The sequence below is a fragment of the Momordica charantia genome (assembly GCF_013281855.1).
Source record: "Momordica charantia cultivar OHB3-1 chromosome 11 unlocalized genomic scaffold, Mcharantia_2.0 BLBB01000011.1, whole genome shotgun sequence".
NCBI lineage: Eukaryota > Viridiplantae > Streptophyta > Magnoliopsida > Cucurbitales > Cucurbitaceae > Momordica > Momordica charantia.
In genome coordinates, this window is record NW_028275159.1 from 5,798,472 (window position 1) to 5,819,200 (window position 20,729).

The 20,729-nt window shown below is 35.4% G+C and overlaps 2 protein-coding genes across 35 annotated transcripts in view; one reads left to right on the top strand and one right to left on the bottom strand.

Annotated features, from left to right (window-relative positions):
* Window positions 1–20,379, top strand: part of LOC111004701 (uncharacterized) — a 38,961-nt gene extending 18,582 nt beyond the window's left edge. Inside the window, exons 1-9 of one of the 14 annotated variants that reach the window (XM_088119848.1) lie at window positions 10,608–11,061; window positions 11,730–11,861; window positions 12,013–12,169; window positions 12,305–12,467; window positions 17,054–17,110; window positions 17,686–17,815; window positions 18,175–18,260; window positions 18,398–18,571; window positions 19,816–20,379. In XM_088119848.1, coding sequence (XP_087975974.1) covers window positions 12,410–12,467; window positions 17,054–17,110; window positions 17,686–17,815; window positions 18,175–18,196 — 267 coding nt within the window. In that variant the 5' untranslated portion in view covers window positions 10,608–11,061; window positions 11,730–11,861; window positions 12,013–12,169; window positions 12,305–12,409 and the 3' untranslated portion in view covers window positions 18,197–18,260; window positions 18,398–18,571; window positions 19,816–20,379. Of the gene's footprint in view, window positions 1–10,607; window positions 11,062–11,729; window positions 11,862–12,012; window positions 12,170–12,304; window positions 12,496–17,053; window positions 18,261–18,397; window positions 18,572–18,854; window positions 18,935–19,815 lie in introns of those variants that run through there. The other 13 variants (XR_015788885.1, XR_015788886.1, XM_088119847.1 and 10 more) reach the window with 13 other exon arrangements.
* On the bottom strand, window positions 579–9,676 carry LOC111004642 (Pentatricopeptide repeat (PPR) superfamily protein). 21 transcript variants are annotated; one of them, XM_088119841.1, is made up of 10 exons: window positions 9,323–9,676; window positions 8,990–9,096; window positions 8,790–8,895; window positions 6,983–7,414; window positions 6,279–6,370; window positions 6,043–6,136; window positions 4,161–5,816; window positions 3,533–3,679; window positions 1,142–2,811; window positions 579–936 (listed from the first exon to the last, which is right to left on the bottom strand). In XM_088119841.1, the coding sequence occupies exon 7, from the start codon at window positions 5,633–5,635 to the stop codon at window positions 4,289–4,291; it is 1,347 nt and encodes a 448-aa protein (XP_087975967.1). In that variant the 5' UTR covers window positions 5,636–5,816; window positions 6,043–6,136; window positions 6,279–6,370; window positions 6,983–7,414; window positions 8,790–8,895; window positions 8,990–9,096; window positions 9,323–9,676; the 3' UTR covers window positions 579–936; window positions 1,142–2,811; window positions 3,533–3,679; window positions 4,161–4,288. The 21 variants fall into 21 exon arrangements, with proteins under 21 accessions (XP_087975967.1, XP_087975969.1, XP_087975970.1 ...); XM_088119843.1 differs by having other exon boundaries at window positions 4,161–5,620; window positions 5,723–5,816; window positions 6,043–6,370; XM_088119844.1 differs by having other exon boundaries at window positions 4,161–5,620; window positions 5,723–5,816; window positions 5,934–6,370.
* Window positions 20,380–20,729: the final 350 nt, after the last annotated feature.

A 20,729-nucleotide genomic window follows, 5' to 3' on the forward strand; every position in this document is an offset into this window, starting at 1 on the left:
AAAATTTCCCAAAACCTTCCCAATCATCAATTATCCACTCCATTATTTCTATATTTTTCTGAATTCTTTGCTCCTTTCACAGCCCACCACCACCCCCGCCTCCAACATCTGTCCACGATCCCCCAAATAAAACTCTACCACTTGACGCCATCTTTATGGTTTGTCAAGAAATTGAGAGGTTTACAAGTATTACTTTCACCATGTGTTCAAGTTCAAGATTCACTCCCTCCCTGGAACAAACAATAAAACAATCAGTAATCAAAATCACCAAGTGGTCAATGCCAATATAAACATCAAAGAACTTAGAGAGAATGAGTTGTCAACCAAATATAGTAGGATCAGGCGGTTGGCCCGTGTCTTCAAAGCCTCATCAATGGTGGGCTCAAACCCACCATCACGTGAAGTTTCATGGTAGCATCGACGTAGGTACCGCACCGGGTCAAGCCAGTCAAGTCGCACTCGCCATTCATGGTGTTGCTCTGTTTGGGTGGAATTTTTTATGCAATTGGGGACGAGGGATGGGAAATTGGCAATGTGGATCCGGGAGTTGGAAGAGGGAGGTGCGTTAGAAGAAGAAGTTCACCACAAAGGAGCAACTGTTATCACTTTTCTCCATATATTTAATTGAAAAGAAAGTTTGAAGTGTCTTGACACATCATTTTTACATCACACAAACAACATACCATCAACAAATGTATTCGATGTCTCAAAATACCAAATAGATCATGTGATGAATTGTATGCTATAATCATTGTTGGTCTGTATTAAATCAAACTAATTAAATAGAGCTTCAACAAGACCGAGACTGCCATTCCCATTCCATTCATAAATCAACTATATTGAATCCATGAAACTTCATTAGATTTGATTGTGGCACACTGATCATTCCTATCTCGATGCTCCTTCAATTTGGATAAGAGTTGCTGCAGTAGTACCCTACAAGTCAATAGACCTTGCAAATCAAAATGTTAAGCATAATACCTTGTGAACGGAACTAAAACCACCTTCTCTGAAGTTCTATGAAGAATCAAAATCCTAGCTGATAAAAGCTACCGCAGGCTAGAGGGTTTTGCTTTGATTCTAAACTTAAATATAAAAAGGAAATCAATGAGATAGAAAATCAAATAAGAAAGGCAAGTACCTTTTGGCAATGGGGTTCTCCATATTCCAGGTGCAGCTCGAGGGCACCCTAGGATTTAAATCAGAATAATGCAATGCAAACACAACGCACTTTCAAAATTCCAGGTCCAGTTTGAGATGATAGTAATCAATAATTAGAAAGATTTGGATTTGGTTGTGTGGCTAACTCCCATCAAGAAGCACCTTGATGTTGTGGAACGCAGTCAAGACATGGCTGCCGTATTGCTATCAGCTTCAGACAGCTGCCATTTGTCCACCTAAAGAAACAGAGCGAGGGAGGCAAGGGAGAATGAAGGCCAGGGCTCAACAAATACCTCTACCTCTAACAAAAAAGCTGTGAGATGATATCTAAGCTAAAAAAAGTGAATGCATTTTGGACAAATTGACATTTCTCTACCTGAAAATTTCTTTGATACCAGCGAACCAAGTTTTTTTTGGATAAAGAAACCTTTTATAGACACAATCAAAGAACAAAAACAGCCTAAGGGCAGGAGCTCCCCCTCCCGACAAACTACGAATAGCTCTCCAATCTTGCATAAGTTGATTAAGAGGTTATAATTACAAAAGAATTTTCTATGCCTATGATACCACCAAGAAGTATGTAACTGAACAGTATTACAAAAATTATCAAAAGAGGAAGACTTATCTTCAAAAATTCTACCTCTTTCCATCCAAATATTCCAAAGGAGGGCTCTAGCTGCACAATTCCAAAGGATTTTAGCCTTCCCTCTAAGATGCCAACCTTGCAAAGCTTCAAATACCAGATGACCCAAGTTTCGTGCTAGCATGGCATGTAAATTTCATTATTCTTTCTCAGAAGCAGGTCCTTGAATTCCCCAACTTTTCTTTGTTCGAACCTGATAGAATTACCAGGCTAAAGGTGCAATTTATGTATGCTTGTAGAAGGAAGGGGATGGGCAAAATGGGTAGTCGTGCAGTTCGGTTGTTAACAATTTAAACTACTTTAGCTGTTGTTATTGATAGTGAAGGGCAAATGTGAGATACGTAGGGTGGAGGCATAGGACATGGCAAAGGAAATCATAGTGTGTCCCCTAAATGGCAATTCCTAGTATCTAAGGCTAGTACTAGTGTACTACCCGATCATAGAAAGGATTCTAAAATAAACTTGAAGCCTCCTAAAAACAATAAGTCAGAAACATAAATTTACCGCTCCTAATAAGCAAATAACAATTGAAGAGGCATAGATACAACTAGATAAAATAGTTAGAAGCAAGAGCAGTGGTGGTTTTCAGGCACTAGGCCACCCAAAGAAGAGCACGTGAGCACACTTTACAACCAACAATCAAAGAGAACGTTGACACTTGGTTGAGATTGAAAAGAGATACAAAAGCTGCTATAATTAAAAAGAGAGACCGATAAGCACACTAGTCGTCTCAAGCATGTTGGTGGGGCATCAGAATAGAAATGCATAAATAAAGAAGTACCAACTTCCACGTGAATCACTTCTCTAGATCCGCATGCAATTTACTAACAAATTTAGACCATCTCATAAAATGGTAAAGTTCCCAGACCTCACCACACAGTGATACAAAATTTTCAGCATTCAGAAGGTGATACGATGATAACAAAAATTTCAGCATTCAGAGGGTGACACGAAGCACCAGCATCATAGACGTGGAGAGGAATATGAAAGCTTCTGTACGTTAACCTCTGTCACAATAAAAAAATCACATGAATGGAGAAGAGGCCCAAATAGAATAGATGAATGCAACCAAAAAAGCTGCAATTACATCGTACATAACAGGAATGAAACAAGAAACTTTTGAGGTCTATATTATTACACATTCTGAAGCTTGTGAATATTGACGACGGTCGTTTTTGGTAAGAATATTGAAGATTAAGTCGTGGTCTTTTTTTACATTTCCTTTATAAAGTAAATTACATCATATTGAGAACAATGCCTAACCAACCTAACTTCCTCACCATAAAAAACTACTTCATATTGCTTATTCAACTCTACCTCACGAGATATTTTGGCGTAACATTCATTTTCAGAAAACCAACATAACTTCCTCGCCATAATAAACTACTTCATAGTGTTACTGTCAAGCAAAGCTTAAGAGATATGCTCAAGACTTTTTTTCTTCAAATACAAGATTTTCGTACTAGTTGTTTTCATATACATTATCAGAACTAATCAAAGTTAAACAGGAAAAGAAACTAACTCACAAAGAAAATTAGCCATAGAAACTTGAGAAATAGGCATCCAAAGTTCTAACCTAAAGTATCCTATATCTAAAAATTATAATTTCCACATGTGATGATGACTAGACAACATTTTATGGTTGTCCAATATTTTTCCATTTCTTTCTTATGCATCAAACATTTATAAAATGGTCACACTTCACAACATATAATTTACTGTCAATACCTTTTACACACCCACAAAATGTACGAGGACCTAAATACATGTCAAATTGCCAATTCAAATGTCATATCTCTTTAGGTGAATTTTCTGCTTATTTTCTACCATACGTGCAATCCGAGGAAGATTTTTTGTAACATGCTTTCGTTGAGCCTACACAAAACAAAGACAGAAATGAGGATTAAAAAAATGGAAATAATAGAGATCTTTACATCATGGAAATGATAGACTAAATAATTTCCCATGAGATTGTAGTAGTGGAAAAGGGAACTTAATTATACAGGAAAATATTCACAATATAAGTGAGCAACCATCAGTACTTGGCCTAGTAATGAAAGAGGCTAGTTATAAACTTAATGCCCCAAAGTCAAGAATTCAAAATTTTGATAAGCATACTTTAAATATTACGAGTTTTTTTATTACTAAATGTTGTGGTTAGGCATTAGTTATATCGCATTAACCAGAGCGTGAATGAACTAGAAAAACTACCCACAATTTATAATTTTAAACGAATAACCCACTCGAATAATTCAAAATAACAATGGCTCACAAAGGTGTAATTTAACAGAGGAGAAAGTCAAAGACGTTATCAAAGGAGATAAAGTATAAAATTATCTTTGTGGAGAAGACTTACATTGGTTATAATCAGATTTTAATTAGCAAAATTGGCAGCTGGGTGTAGAAGAGAAGAAAGTCAACCAGAAACCCTGTTTTCATCCAACGTTTCCTCACTGGGAAAAGTCCAGCTATTGTCTTCATTTGTTACAAGCATTCGCATTCTTTCCTCGACATAACTAGCTTTACTTTCTTTACTTCCCTATACCTATTTTCTATTCCATGTCTTATTCTTTTATGCACTTCATCATCTAATAAACTTGTTTCACCTGCTGAGTTCAGCAGATTACACACAAGTTGATAGGTATATTCTCTAGGCACAGAGCCTCCCTCAAGCGACTCGAGGAGGAAATCATGGGCCTCCATTACCTTTCCAGCTTCACATAGAGCATGGATAATAGGAGTATAAGAACTTGAAGTGGCACTCCCATGCTTCATCTTTTGCATCCTTCTCAACATCTCGATTGCTTTGTCGATCTCATTCACAACACTATAGTATCTGATGAAAGAATTATAAGTAACTCGGTTGGGAGTACATCCCCTCCTGCTCATATCCTCAAACAATTCCAAGGCCCGCTCAATTCGGTAAGTTTTGCAACATCCATCAATTAAAGAATTGTAGGTCACAACATCTGGAGTAAAGCCCTTAAATAACATGATTCGGAACAAGTGGTTAGCCTCCCACAACCTCCTTCGAATGGCCTTTCTGCACCCTGTTTGCAAGCTGTATTTACAGTAAGAACTGATTAGAATTGTGTATGTGAAAATGTCTGGCGGGCATCTAAATCCAGGCAACTCCATCTGCTCCAACAAAAACCTGGCCTTCTTGAAATTACCAACCCTACATAGAGCATTGATAACGGTATTATAAGCATAAACATCAGGCTTGCAGTGAAACTGCTTCATCCTATAGAATGCAGTTAGTGCTTCGTTTACCAATCCTTGCTCTCCCAGAACTTTTATCAAACATGTGATGGTGGCAGTAGTAACAAGTCCACCATTCCCTCTCTTGGACATTTCCTTCAAAAAATCCCAAAGACCCGGCAGTCTGTTCCCTCGAGCCAATACGCAAGCCATCTCTCTGCAGGTCATCTCATTGTGTATAAATCCAAAATGGATTTCAACCCAATAAAAAAACTCCAACGCTTTATTCAATCCAAGCTCGACCTTGTAAGGATCCCTGTGAGCAGCAGGGCCGAGAACAAGCACATTGTTCCGAAACTTGTATGCCTCCTCTTTCAGTTTCCTCTGCTTAAGAGGAGTACGATGCCGGAAACCCTTTTGGCAGCCAATGGATCGGATTGACTGAAAAAAGAAACGAGGTACGGATCTTAAAACATCGGAAACAGACTCAGAATTCCATAACTGATTGGTAGAGAAAGTAGAGGTTGAACGATCAATGTGGGTGTCGAAAGGTCGGTTTTGAAGCATCGCCACGAAGACTTGGTCTATAAGACGGGAGTTACTGAATCGAATCATCTTTAGTTGGGCCATAATTTCGGACAGATTAATTCTAGAATTAGAAAACGAAAATAATCTCTGTTACAATAATCAATATCAGGTCGTGGGGTCAGAGCTCACTGTGACAAAACAGAAGGATAAGCACGAATATGACCGTCGGCAGTCGAAAGTTGATACAATTTCATTTTAGATGGAAGAAAAAGCTAGCAGCACCCTGTACAACCAACAATCAAAGAGAGGAACGTTGGGTTAAGAAGATAAATTCGAAATTACTATAATTAAACAGAGAAATAAATAACCACGCTAGCAGTCTCGAGGGTTAGGTGAGGACCCGAACCACTCCAAGCGCTACATCTTTCACTTGCTTCGCTCGATCCTCATTCAAAAAACACATTTGAGAAAGAAACTGAAATGAAATAAAGTAGGGAAATGAAATGTACTATAATTCTCCACCCATGGTTGAGAGTCCTGCAACAATGGCTCTATTTCGTTCCTCCTCCACCGCCACTGATCGCACACGCAGAGTCTGGAAATCTTCCGGTAGTGATTCAAAGCAAGAGAACGGATATGCAACGCAATAGTGCGAGATTAGGCGAGAAACGAGAAATTTGGAGGCGTAACGACAATGAATTGCTCCGTGGATACGAAAAGAGAATGTTATTGAGGATTTGGGTACCCGCCGGCCGCCATGGGAGTGGAACTGAGGAAGTGCCAAACATATTCGTCTGCTGCTGCCGTGAGAATTACCGCGAAAAAACGGTCAAAAGCCTGCCCTAACATTGTAAATCCACGTCTTGTCATTCCTTCCTTTGGCATATATATTTCTTAATCGATAATTACAATTAAATCCGTATACTATTTTTAATTAATTTCGTGTAAATATTTTTTAAGATACAATTATTTTTTCTTTTAAGAGTACAAAAGTAAACTTGTATCCTTGTTTTACTTCAGTACAACTACTAAATGACAAGTTCTCAAAATTATAAATTTTTAAATATTATTTTTAATCACATAAACATACTTTTGTAATTTCAAATTATATGATACAGAATTTGAGAATTAAAATTTAAAATTATTAAATTTAAATTTTTTTTTTAACTAATTAACAGTTCAATAATATTTTATTAACCTTAATATGACTAAGTTTTTGTTTTTGTTTTTGATAACATATGACTAACTTAAGTTTATTGCAAGAAAGCAGTTAATTACATTTTTCAAAGTTGCATAAGCAACATTTTATAGTTTAACAAATAATACTTAGCTTTTTGATTAATTAAATAATAGTGCTCTAATTTCGTCGATATCATGAAAAACGACACATCATTTTTTAAATAGCCAAGATTAAGCTGAAAGGAGAAGTTTGGTAAGTGACAAATGGACCTGATTAGTGGAATTGAACTCCTTAAGCCATGAACCGCGTGATCAAGGTTTTAGCCACCCAAAACTTTAGAAAATCAATACTGCAAACAGAACAATAAGATTCAGCAATTACTTGGAACTTTTCCATGAATGTTTTGGCAATCTGGTGTCAAAATAAAACAGCAATTAATATGAAGTTAAAAGTAAAAAGCCTGGTGACACAAATTCCCAAGAAACCAATTCAAAGGTTGTGAAGTGTGGCATTAGGATTATACAACACCCTCTTCTCTGAAGTTCAGAGCATTACGAACAATCAACAATCCACTGAAGCTCAAGGCATAAGAACTGAAAACAAAGAGAATGTGTAGATTTGCTCGCATTGTGTCACAATCAACAACATTTACCCCGTTCTTCGTCGTCTTCACAGATTTAGCCAAGCAGGACACAAATAGCCTACAAGTAGAGAGAAAATTTAAGAGTTAAGACGACCAAGGGTCATTGAAAACGAAGGTCTATAGGGATAAATTAATTTTTATCCCTATAACAATTGGGAGAGTCATGTAAATGCTTTCTTGTAGGATATTTTGTTATAAAAATTTTGTGAAACTTGAACAAAACTCATACTAATAATTCACTAAAAAATAAATGGGTAACAAAAGATAACCAATCTACTACTTAAGTTCACATAAATAGCACAATTGAAGCGGTTAACACTGGTAAACCTATAAATTTTCTTCCAACTTCAGAATGAGCTGGTTGATGTCTGCAACACAAAAATTTCAATAGTGTTACTTATGGTGTGAATAAAAGGTGGTCCCCAACAGTAACTTTGAAAAGCATTTTGTCATCATAAAAAAAGGAGAAAACATCATGGAAAATCAATTGGCTAGTAGCTTGGAAATTTGGAAAATCGAATGAATTATTTGAAAGATTGTGGCTACCAAATACACATATATCCTTTTCCAGAATAATCTTCCTTACCATAACAAAGACATTTCTTACCACAAAAGTTAAAGCAAGGTATTAACAAACTTGAATACCATCCTAAAGTTTCACCGACAAGAATTACAAATTCAGTCCTATCCCAAAACACGGAGATCAAAACCCAATTGATTAGAGGAAGAAATACTATCAGACTAAAAAGAGTGTTATCCTTTTAACATTACCAACTAGATACTACTACATGGATCATATTAATAATTGATTGACATAAAGACATATTTCTGGGGTATAATAGAACTCATTTCATACAATTGATTGCCAGAAGAAAAGATAAATATGTAGCAAAATTACCAAATAGATCACATATCCTATTACTACACAACAATGCTCCAAAAAAAAAAAATTGCTTTGTTAACATTACCATTTGATTAATTGATCAAAAGACATGTTATTCCAGGGCATAATAGAACTTGTTTCATGCCGTTGATTGGCAGAAGAAAAGATAAATACGATAGCAAAATTACCAATCGATCATATGATTACTATATTGCATTCCTATGTTTTTCCATATTTTTGACTTGGAAAGTAGTCTATTTTCACTAAAATATCTTTTTGCACCCTTATGTTAAGAGGAGACTTCGTTTACCATGGGATAGGATTAAATCAAGGAGACAACCAAGGTTTTGAAACATCAAGTTTCGAACTAAGGGATTGAACAACAGACAAAGGATGGTAACAAGAGTAATAGAACCAACTCCAGTGTGATAGTATGTAAGTCTCGGAACAACTATGCTCCAGCCTGCGACTTATATTTAAAGGAAATTGTATTTAAAAATCATTATGTCCTAACTTGATACCAAAATGGGCATCTCGAGAGAATTCGAACCTGAAACTAGTGATGCGAATAAAAAAATAGGTTGAACGATCACGATCAATGTGGTGTTCAGTTTTGAAGCATCCTCACCAAGATCTGGTCTACGAGACAAAAGATACTGAAACAAAAAAGTCTATGGTTGGGCCATAATTTCAGATACATTAATTGTAGAGTAGGAAGAGGAAAATTATCTCAGTTACAAAAATCAATACCTGGTTGTTGGGTCGGAGCGCACCGTGACAAGGCAAGAATCACAATCACAGATATGATCGTCGGAAGTTGATATACTTCCATCTTTGACAAAATTGCTAGTAGCACCCTGTATAATGAACAATCGAAGGAAGAACAACGCTGGACTGAGAATATAAATTCAAAAACTACTATACTTAAAGAGAGAAATCGATAACTAAACTGGCAGTCTCTGGGATGAGAACCTTAACCACTACAAGCATCGATTGTGATTCTAAATGCACAAAGAGAGTACGAAACACATCTTTTTCTGAAAAATAAGTGAATCGAAAGAAAGTGAGAGAAACGGAACGTACTACTTCTCTACTCATGGTTGATATGAGAGTTCTGCAACAATGCCGCCATTGATCGGACAATACACAGGGTTCGGAAATTTCGCGGTTGTGATTCGAGACGCGATAACTGATTGAAAATTGCGATATTGGGCGAGAAACAAGGAATTTGGAGACGGAAGGGCGTGGAATTACTCCATGGATACTAGAAGAGAAGGCTGTAAGGTATTTCGTTAGGGTTCGCGCTATGACAGTGGAACCGAGGGAGTGGAAGACGAACGATAATATTCCGCGAAATAATGGATGGGGAAAACAGTCAAAATATGTGCCCTAATTTTTACCGTGGCAAATAATGGATGAATTTCTTTCACCCTGATAGGATGTGATCGATTAAGTGAGAAGTCACTTATTTATATAGATAATTTTCCGCGTGTAAACCGTGTTTAATTTTTTATTTTTTAAACTTCAGCGTCTATGACACGCGATATAACTTTTTTATTTTTTTCCGGTGAATGTAATAGAGCATCCTGCGTCAGCTGAATTTTTTTTCCTTCTTCCGAAAATGAAAATTTAATTTAGTTATTTTGCCAAAATACCAATATCAATTTACTACAATAATTGACAACGAGAGTAACTATTTTTCGAATTAATGATTTTAATGTATTAGAGAGCAAGTAAAAAAAAAGATAATGGTCCATTAAAAAAAAGTTGTTCATTCGTTTAACTTTTTCTTTTTTGGAGCAAATAGGATAATTAACCGGAATTGTTTCTTAAAAAACTTAGAGGTGGTTAGTAAGAGATTTTTTCTACCTAATAGTTCGTAGCTAAGTATTTTTATTCCTGCAATTTTCACTTTAGACAATTTCATCCTATAATTAATAGCATCATCATCCCATAAAAAAAAACATCATCACTAATAATTTTTTGATTATTGTTGTTATTAAGTTTGTAATCATTAATATTTGTTAAACGTAATAAAAAAAAATGTTAAACAGAAATCCCAAATGAGTAAAAGTGAAAAGAAAAAAGAATAAGAATTAAAAGCATACTTACGGACATGTTAAGTAACCGAAAACTTTACCGCGTGGGCGAAGTAGAAAGAGAAACAGAAAAGTTTACCGTTGGACCTATCAAAATAATTAATTGGATTAATTTACGGTTGGACTTGGTCAGACCTATCAAAACAATTAAATTGGATTAATTTACCGTTGGACTGAGTCGGACCTATCAAAATAATTAAATTGGATTAATTTTATTTTATTTAATATCTCTTCGCGCTGTCGTTACTGGTAACTATTATGATCCAATCCTTCCCGCCCTCCGCCTTCCCGCCCTCTGCCTTCCCGCGCTCTGCTCTCCCCACTTTCCGTTACTGTTATTTTCTTCCATCTGCTATGGCGATTTCATTCGATTCGCGATCGATTTTTTGGAATCAACCAAAAAATGATCTTCCCCTAATCCGTCTCAATGGTTAGAACAAGTTCATTTGGCAATCGTCATTCAAAACCATCAGCGAATCAACAAACCAAAAAATCTCTTTGCTACTGGTTTTTAGGGTTTCTGCACTATGCTTTTTCCGCATTATTCAATGGCTTTGTTTTCTCTGATTCTCGGTTCTCTTCTCCGTTTCATCCTCCGAATTCCAGTATTCTCTCTAGGATCTTTAGGGTTTCTGACGATATAAAGTCGTTATACAATGAGGTCCGACCGATATTCCGACGCCACTGTGGTTCTTCTGCCTTGCAACATGAGGTTCATCACAGGTAAAATGTATTTCATTTTTCGTTTTTAGATTCTTTGGTTTTTATTGGTTCACATTCCGAAGGTACCGATGAATGTTTTAGTATAATTCTTCCCTGCCAAGAATACTAACAATGCGGCTTTTTTGCTGGAAATCGCAAAATTACTTGACCAAGACCGGAAAATGTGTGTTTGCTTATAGTAATCTCTGTTCTCCTTTTTCGTATCTTTGAATTTGTATTGAAGTATCTATAATTTGTTGGTTTCTATGATATGGTTTGTTTTAGTACAATTGTTGTACCACATGCATGGTTTCTTATCGTATGGTTTCCATCCAGCATCACATGCATGCACGGTTCATTTATGTGGCTGTAGTTTGTAGTTTCTCTGTCTAATTTGTTCGGCCATGTCCTAATATTCCATTTAGTTTATGAAGGTTTTGATTAAAATATAAGATTTTTAATAAATCTCATAGTTAAGGAGTTGCAAGACTGTAACCTAGAGTTCTTTTGTCTCTTTTTATAGTAAATTAGAGAGGAAAATTAAATAATTTATTGATTATTATTATTGTTCCTACTAATTACATTTTTTTGCTAAATACCTGCTTTCAAAACGATACATCATTTTTTGTTTAACATTTGCTTTATCCCAAGAGTGATTTTACCCATTTTTGTTTGTTGTATGATGGTAGAATTTATGTCAAAAGGAAGGATATCACATTTATCTGGATGTTCACACCAGCAAGAGGAGGAACCTGTTAATTCTTTAGTTTGACAAAATTTGTGACAAATATGCCGAATTTTTTGAGGTTGCTCCTTGCATGGTGAGTTTCTCCTTTCTAATTCTTTAATTTCCTTTTCAATTATTGGTTGACAATGAATTCAGATTCTGTTAATGTGTAGGCTCTTGAAACACAGGTCTTTTGAATATTTCAGGTTTCAAATGATTAATTAATTATATGATTGTCTTTGCAGTCTCGCCCGCAATTTTTACAATATATCATTCTTTTTTAGCTTGATTTGGTGAGTTGAGGGTGTACCAAATTGTTCTTGATACGAGCTTGCAACATGTTACCTCTCAATTTCTTGATGCTTCAAGGATTGGTGTTATATCCAGCACAACAACGAAAAGGTGAACATCTTGCTTTCTTCCCTTTATTTTTGGTGATTGCTTTTCATTTCAAGGAAATCATTGTTCCGTGTGCTTATGATTTGATACAACCAATTTACTTTCAACTTCAATTATTTCGTGTGGTCCTTCCTGCAGGTTTGGAGTGGTCAAGGGAACTCTTCTTAAAGACTTTATTGTTCGAAAATTTGCTGAAAGAACTATGTCGAATGAGAACAATTGCAAAATGATATTAGGATCGAGATGCCTACATTCCTTGTGGTGTTGCAGTTCGACACTGTCATTCTCAATTTAAAACAAGGTACATTATGATACACTGATATTACAAGGTACGTTATGATAATACAATCTGTTTTGTAAGCACGTATTTAATTAATTGAATTCTGTTTGTTTGATTTCAATAAGTTTATAAATGAAACCTTAACTTAAATAGAAGTTACTGCCTAAGTATGTTAAACTTCAAGATCTGGGAGACTTTTTTATTTTTTTATTATTATTATTATAAATATTGGCCGGGTTTATCAAATCTACTTGTATTTGTTGTTGTTGTTATTATTATTATTATTATTATTATAATATCGGTCGGCTTTATCAAGTCTACTTGTATTTGTTGTTATTATTATTATTTTGTTATTTATATAGCTTTTTTTTTTTTTTTGCTTTACTTCGTTTTTTTTTGTTTCTCGATGCAAATGTTCTTCTTTGTTTTCATGACATCGTGAGTGCATTGTGGGTAGAATCCTAGTTTCTAACAAACTGACGAGCCTTAGGTATCTAGGGTTGACCTATAGAACAGGTCGGGCCGGATCATGTGGATGATTAATTTATGGGAGGCTTGACGGTACTTTGTTTGAGAGAAGATTGTTGGGAATGAGACCAAAATTCCACATTGCCTAGATAAGGGGAAGGTCATGTGTATACAAGTGAGGGACTTGGTTTGAGGCCTTTTGGGTGATTCCAAAAGTGAGACCATGAGGGCTTATGTTCGAAGTGGACAATATCATTCCAATTAGAGACGTGTCTCACATAAGCTAGATAAGAGGAAGGTTATGAGTATACCAGTGAGGGACAATATCTCTATTGATTTGACGCCTTTTGGGTGATACCAAAAGTCAAACCATGAGGGCTTATGCCATAAGTGGACATATCATAACCAATTAGAGATGTGAGGGTGGTTCCTTGTCCCAAACAAGTGGTATCATAACTTTGTTCCTAACTTAGCTATGTGAGTAGAATCCTCAGATGTCGAACAAAGTGGGGAGCCTCAGGGGAAGGTTATTGGTATACAAGTAGGGGACAACATCTCTATTGATTTGAGTAATTTTGGGTGATACCAAAAGTCAAACCATCAGGGATTATGCCTAAAGTGGACAATATCATACCAATTAGAGATGTGGAGAGTGGTTCCATGTCAATAACGAGTGGTATAAGAGGTTGGTTCCTAATTTAGATACACAAGTGAGGGACATCATCTCTAATGATTTGAGGATTTTTGGGTGATACCAAAAGTCAAACCATGAGGGCTTACCCAAAGTGGATAATATCATAACAATTAGAGATGTGTCTCACATTAGATAGATAAGGGGTAGGTTATGGGTATATAGGTGAGGGACAACATCTCTATTGATTGTTGAGGCATTTTGGGTGATACAAAAAGTGAGACCATTAGGGCTTATGCCCAAAGTGGGCAGTATCATTCCAATTAGAGATGTGTCTCACATTAGCTAGATAAGAGGAAGCTTATGGGTATACTAGTGAGGGACAACATCTCAATTGATTTAAGGCTTTCTAGGTGATACCAAAAGTCAGACCATGAGGGCGTATGCCCAAAGTGGGCATATCATACAAATTAGAGATGTGGAGGGTGGTTCCTTGTCCCTAACAAGTGGGTACCAGAGCTTTGTTCCTAACTTAGCTATGTGAGTAGAATCCTCAGGTGTCGAACAAAGTAGCGAGCCTATAGGGAAGGTTATTGATATACAAGTGAGGGACATCATCTCAATTGATTTGAGGCTTTTTGGGTGATATCGAAAGTCAAACCATGACGACATGCTCAGAGTGGACAATATCATACAAATTAGAGATGTGTCTCACGTTAGCTAGATGAGGGGAAGGTTATGGGTATACAAGTGAGGGACAACAACTCTATTAAGTTTTTAGGCATTTTGGATAATACCAAACATCAAACCATGAGGGCTTATGCCCAAAGTGGAAATATCATTCCAACTAGGGATGTGTGTCACACTAGCTAGATAAGGGGAAGGATATGGGTATACAATTGAGGGACAACATCTCTATTAATTTTTGACACATTTTGGGTGGTACCTTAAGTCAAACCATGAGGGCTTTTGCCCAAAGTGGATAATATCATAACAATTAGAGATGTGTCTTACATTAGCAAGATGAGGGGAAGGTTATGGGTATACAAGTGAGGGACAACATCTTTATTAATTTTTGAGACATTTTTGGTGATACCAAAAGTTAAACCATGAGGGGTTTTGCCCAAGGTGGATAATATCATAACAATTAGAGATGTGGCTCACATTAGATAGACAAGGGGAAGGTTATGGATATACAAGTGAGGGACAACATCTCTATTAATTGAGGCATTTTGGGTGATACAAAAAGTGAGACCATGAGAGCTTATGCCCAAAGTGGACAGTATCATTACAATTAGAGACGTGTCTCACATTAGCTAGATAAGAGGAAGCTTATGGGTATACTAGTGAGGGACAACATCTCAATTGATATGAGGTTTTCTGGGTGATACCAAAAGTCAGACCATGAGGGCTTATGCCCAAAGTGGACATATCATACAAATTAGAGATGTGGAGGGTGGTTCCTTGTCCTTAACAAGTGGGTACCATAACTTTGTTCCGAACTTAGCTATGTGAGTAGAATCCTCAGGTGTTGAACATAGTGGCGAGCCTATAGGGAAGGTTATTGGTATACAAGTGAGGGACAACATCTCTATTGATTTGAGGCATTTTGGGTGATACCAAAAGTCAAACCATGAGGGATTATGCCTAAAGGGGACAATATCATACCAATTAGAGATGTGGAGGGTGGTTTCTCGTCCTAAATAAGTGGTATAAGAGGTTTGTTCCTAATTTAGGTATACAAGTATGGGACATCATCTCAATTGATTTGAGGCTTTTTGGGTGATACCAAATGTCAAACCACGAGGGCTTATGCCCAAAGTGGAAATATCGTTCCAACTAGAGATTTGTGTCACATTAGCTAGATAAGGGAAAAGTTATAGGTATACAGGTGAGTGACAACATCTTTATTGATTTTTTAGGCATTTTGGATGATACCAAAAATCAAACCACATGAAGGCTTATGCCCAAAGTGGAAAATATCATAATAGCTAGAGATGTGTCACTCACATTAGATAGATAAGGGGAAGGTTACGCGTATACTAGTTAAGGACAACATCTCTATTGATTGTTGAGGCATTTTGGGTGATACCAAAAGTCAAACCATGAGGGTTTATGCCCAAAGTGGACAATATCATTCCAACTAGAGATGTGTGTCACATTAGCTAGATAAGGGGAAGGTTATGGGTATACAAGTGAGGGACAACATCTCTATTGATTTTTGAGGAATTTTGGGTGATACGAAAAGTCAAACCATGAGAGCTTATGCCCAGAGTGGTTTTCGAACTCCTGTATGTATGTATGTATATATATTTATATATTTTAGAGCCACTTATATATTTGATATTAATTATCCCTCATTGGACTTTTGACAAATTTTCAAACTCATAAGTTAAGGTGGGTGTTAAGGGTATCTATACAAAATTAAAGGGTAAACTACAAAAACTGTTCCTAAATTTATTTTTTCGTTTGAACCATCATGGGATGGCTCAAGTGGTCAATGAGGTCCTTTGTAAATAGTAAAGGACTTAGAGGGAATGAGTTCAAACCATGGTGGCTACTTACCTAGGATTTAATATCCTACGAGTTACCTTGTCAACCAAATGTAGTAGGGTCAGGCGGGTCATTTGAAAAGTTTCAATACTACTCTTGACCTTTCATAAAACATCTGTTTTTATTTTTAACGTGGAAGAATATGAAATGAGTGATAATTAATGTGGAAACTTGCCTAGATTAAGTCTGAAAAAAGAGCAAACGTGGAAGAAATTATATTACTTTTAGGAGGAGCTTATGCCCAAACTACAATCGACGATTGTAGTGGTTCAGGTTCTCGCCTAATCTTAGAGACTGCTAGTTTAGTTATCGATTTCTTTTTTAATTATAGTAGTTTTTTAATTCTTCTTCTCAATCCAGCGTTGTGTTTCCTTCGATTGTTACACTGTACAGGGTGCTACTAGTGATTTTGTCAAGTATATCAACTTTTGACTTCTGACGATCATGTCTACTATAATTGGGATGTTCACAGTTTTTCCATTTTGTGCTTTCATGGTGTTGGTGAGTCTTGAGTAGCTTGGAAGATGAGATGGTTATACATTATTATACTCTCCTTTCCGTTTGAATGTATATGTGGACTTGCCGATGGGTAATGACATTTTCTCTGTTATTTTATTTTATTTTATTTTTATAATATTAAATTCTGATGTTAGCCTCTCATTAGGTATTCTTCTTGGTAATATGGACGGGATGTTACTTCTGAAAATCTATAACCTCATATTTTCATATTTTAAGTTAGTAATTTAGGAAAAGAGAAAAATGATAGGATATCATAATCTATGATTGACTTCAATGATCTGTTAATTTTGTAAAATTCCATTTTATAAATGGAAATTTTTACATTTCCTTCTTGTTTTCTTTTTTTTCTGGAGAAAGTACATGTTTTGTTTGTAACTCTTTCTTGTCTCTGTTTTTCTATATGGCTTTGGTAATATATATTATTGCATTATTGCAGGACTCAGTGGAGCCGACCGGGAAGATTTATACGGTTTTCACTTCTCAGATTTATACGGTAAACTAAGCGTTTTTCCTAATTACAGTAAATTTTATACAAGTCTAGAGCATGTCATCCAAATCCTCCATTAACTTTGATAATCCTAATTAAGGTTGTGATTCTTTAGGCTGGGAACTTCTAACTTGTTCAACCATATTTAAAATTATTTTTTTAGATGCTGTTGGATGGCCATTCTAACTTGTTCAACCATATTTAAAATTATTTTTTTAGATGCTGTTGGATGGCCATTTTGTTTTTAGTTTTCTGTTTTTAATAATTATGTTTTCTCCAGAAAATATATTTTCTTATCCGACATTGAACACTTTTTTCTTTCTTTTGTCTACATTTAGAAAATGTTTATAAAAACTATATAACGATACATACGGGAAGAAATATTTCCAAGATTAATTTTAAAAAACATAACACGAAATGGTTATTAAGGGGATTACTGTTTGAAAACTTTGGTTGCTGTTTTTCCAATATTTCAAGTTGTTCTAAATCTAAGAAGTATGATTATTTGTCAGTAGCCTATATATCCCGTTAGGAACCTATATCAATATTCTGATACAAATGTAAAACGGAGCCCAATGCAGAGAAAGCCATTGCGCGCCTTGCGTTTTCTTCCAAAAATCCTCGACTTGAATTTATCTACATACTCGTTCATCCCACTGGAGGAATGGGATTTGCCCATAAGCTACAAGGACGAGGTGGTGATTACCCGAGGTGAGGTTAACCTTTCTGCGGTAGTTTGAATGGGGCATCCCTTTCATTACTTCTTTCACGACGACAAAGCTGGCTCGAGCTGCAGTAACTTTTGCTAAAATAATGAAGGAACAGCTTTGTTGGGATGTTGGATGGCGGTCGGCTCCCTCCATGGACGGAACTTTTTTTTAGGTTTTAGGGAGGCACTACTTAGCACTAACAAAAACGGCAAAAAAAAAAAAGGAAAGAATAGAATAGAATGAGATATTTAAAACATGCAGGCTATGCCATGCTCCATGGACTTGATAGAAGGTTGGTGCGCATATTTTAGGCATAGTTGTTGGAGAAGTAACTAATGCGTGAAAATTATATAAATGTAGGACTCCGTCAAGTTTTCATTGACAGCCAGTTCAGTTTTTGGTTGGTTCGATTTTGATTTCACGAGTCTTACAATTTATAATATCAGGTAAAATCTCGGTTGAACATTTTATGGGTTGCTTATAATATTTCATTAATTTTTTTTCTTAAATTGAGCGTGAAGATCCCTATGCTATAACATGATTTTGATGTATCATTTTATGTCTAATTCTTTTTATTCATCAGTAGGCTATCTATAGTTGGCGGTTTACTTTGGTAAGAAAGAAAAAGAGAGAACTAATGGAATTTTGGACTACTAGACGTGTAAGGGATATTTGAAACCTGCAAGCTTCATGGAGTGGCTTACTGAGGCACCTCTACTTTTAACCCGACTGCGGCTGGCATCGCGCATCAATTAAGGTAAAGGAGATTAGTGTTTGATTGGCAACTTTTTTTTTTTTTTTGTCTTTAAATGATTTTTCTTTTGTTTTTTAAAGTAAATGTTCTACAATTTTCTTTTTTTCTTCCTCTTGTTTTAATCATTCTTTCATGACTTTTGAAAAAAAAAATCAAACATGTGAATATCATTATAAATATGTGGATAGATATTATATTTAAAACAAAAATAGAAAATTATTATCATAATTACTTACCAACGGAGGCTAAATTATCTTTCCTTGAGGCTTGAACCTCAAATTGACAGAGGAAAAGAAATGAGAATGAAAAAGAATTTTGGCACTGTGATATGAAATTGAAGGAATTGCAATTACCACATCTCCAAAGGTAAGGGGCAGGAGATAACTTGAGCGTGCTTCCAGTGGGCCTAATTGGGCCCATGGAATTGTATTAACCCAAACACAACGCTCTTTTCTTTTTCTTTTTATAATAATATATAGTTTTTTAAAGCTCTGTGATTTTTTTTTTTTTTTTTTGACATGGGTGAATAATTGAAATTTTAACAATATACAGTTTTAATATTTAATTAGAAAAACGTATTTAATGTTTTAACTCGTTGATTTTTTTATCATATTCTCTTTTTTCTCTTTTTTTATTGATATATATATATATATATATTTTTTTTTTTACATGGACAGTAGATAACTTATTAACACTTAATTGTGGGCGAGCAGTTTTTTTTTATCCCTCTGCATGTAATATTATGAAGTCCAATTGGTGTTGAGATAAAATTTTGCAAGTGAATATGATCTTTGTATTTCGTGAATTTTGAGTACTGAAGTAGTTTTTTCTTATTATTTTTGTTCGAGATTTGCCCGAGCCTCGTGTAGTCACGTTTGTGGCAGTCCCGCTCCCAAGCCAATACCGGGCTATGGTGAAAGTTTTGGGCCCATTTAGCCAGATTATTTTTGAACCAGATTATATTTTAAATGAATTTTTATTTGCTATCGTTTTTAATCAAATGTTATTACTTTAAATTTTATTTTTATTGAAACAATTTGGCGTAAAATCATCAAATTATTTATATTAATTTTTATAAATATATTAGTATTTTTCATTTTTAAAAAAATATTATAGTACGCAACTCTTGTTAGTTTCATTCCTAATTGCAATTATAATATTCCAAATTTCCCCTCTAAAAAGAGGAATTTTGGGTCTTGTGTTAGTTTTTAATCTTTTATATGTTAATTTTTCATTCCTATGTTTAGGTTTTTGGGCCGGTCTACTTCTCTATTGTTATAAGTGGTTCTTCATCAAAAGCTCCCTCTCAAGCTAATGGTTTCTATTCTACTTTCGAAGTTTGTTTGTTTAAATGTCATTCTTCAGTGGCAGTGGCACATGTTGACATGGGAAACAAACCAATGTTCGTGCATTGTTCTGTGATTTGTGTACTTTTTGATAATTAAATGTAATTTTGAAAATTGTAAAAGGTGTGGTTATCTTAAAAATGTTTCAAATTCAAACCATCATGGGATGACAAGTGGTCGAGCTAATGTAAATAGCAAAGGACTAAGAGGAAATGGGTTCAAACCTAAATCCTACGAATTTCTTTGTCAACCAAATGTAGTAGGGCCATGCGGTTGACTTATGAATAGTCGAGGTGCGCGAAATCTGGTCGGATACACGGACTTTCAAGACACACACCAAGTTTTTCGTCTCTCTAGGTAAGTACAACACATATACTTTGTCTACTTTGAATTTAATATGGCTTTACAATTGAATTATATCTATCCATATGCAAAACCTCGAAAAGGCTTGTTGGCTTCTTTTAATTATTTATTTTTCATTAGCAATTTACAATTGGTATGTTTCTCATTCATTCTACTCTTTGCACAAGCATATTTGAGAGGAAATTTTGTTTCTCATCACAAGAATTGAAGTTTCAAGATTTAGCCAAAGCGTAGCCCAGGATGCTACTATATTTGGTTTAGTATTACAATGAGTCCTATAGGCTATATACATTGGAAAAAGGCCTTTAAGTAGCTAGGCCCAACGAAAGAAGTGATAATCAAGTTTGTGACCTAAAACAGGCTTAAATAATGAACTAAGCTTAGCCCGAAAATAAAAATTCAGATAAGATAAGATAAAATAAATTAATTGGAATTTAGCCATTCTAGAACTC

What these genes read in the sequence shown, in the direction of transcription:
- LOC111004642 (XM_088119825.1), bottom strand. Translation starts at nt 5,635, where the DNA reads ATGGCCCAACTAAAGATGATTCGATTCAGTAACTCCCGTCTTATAGAC.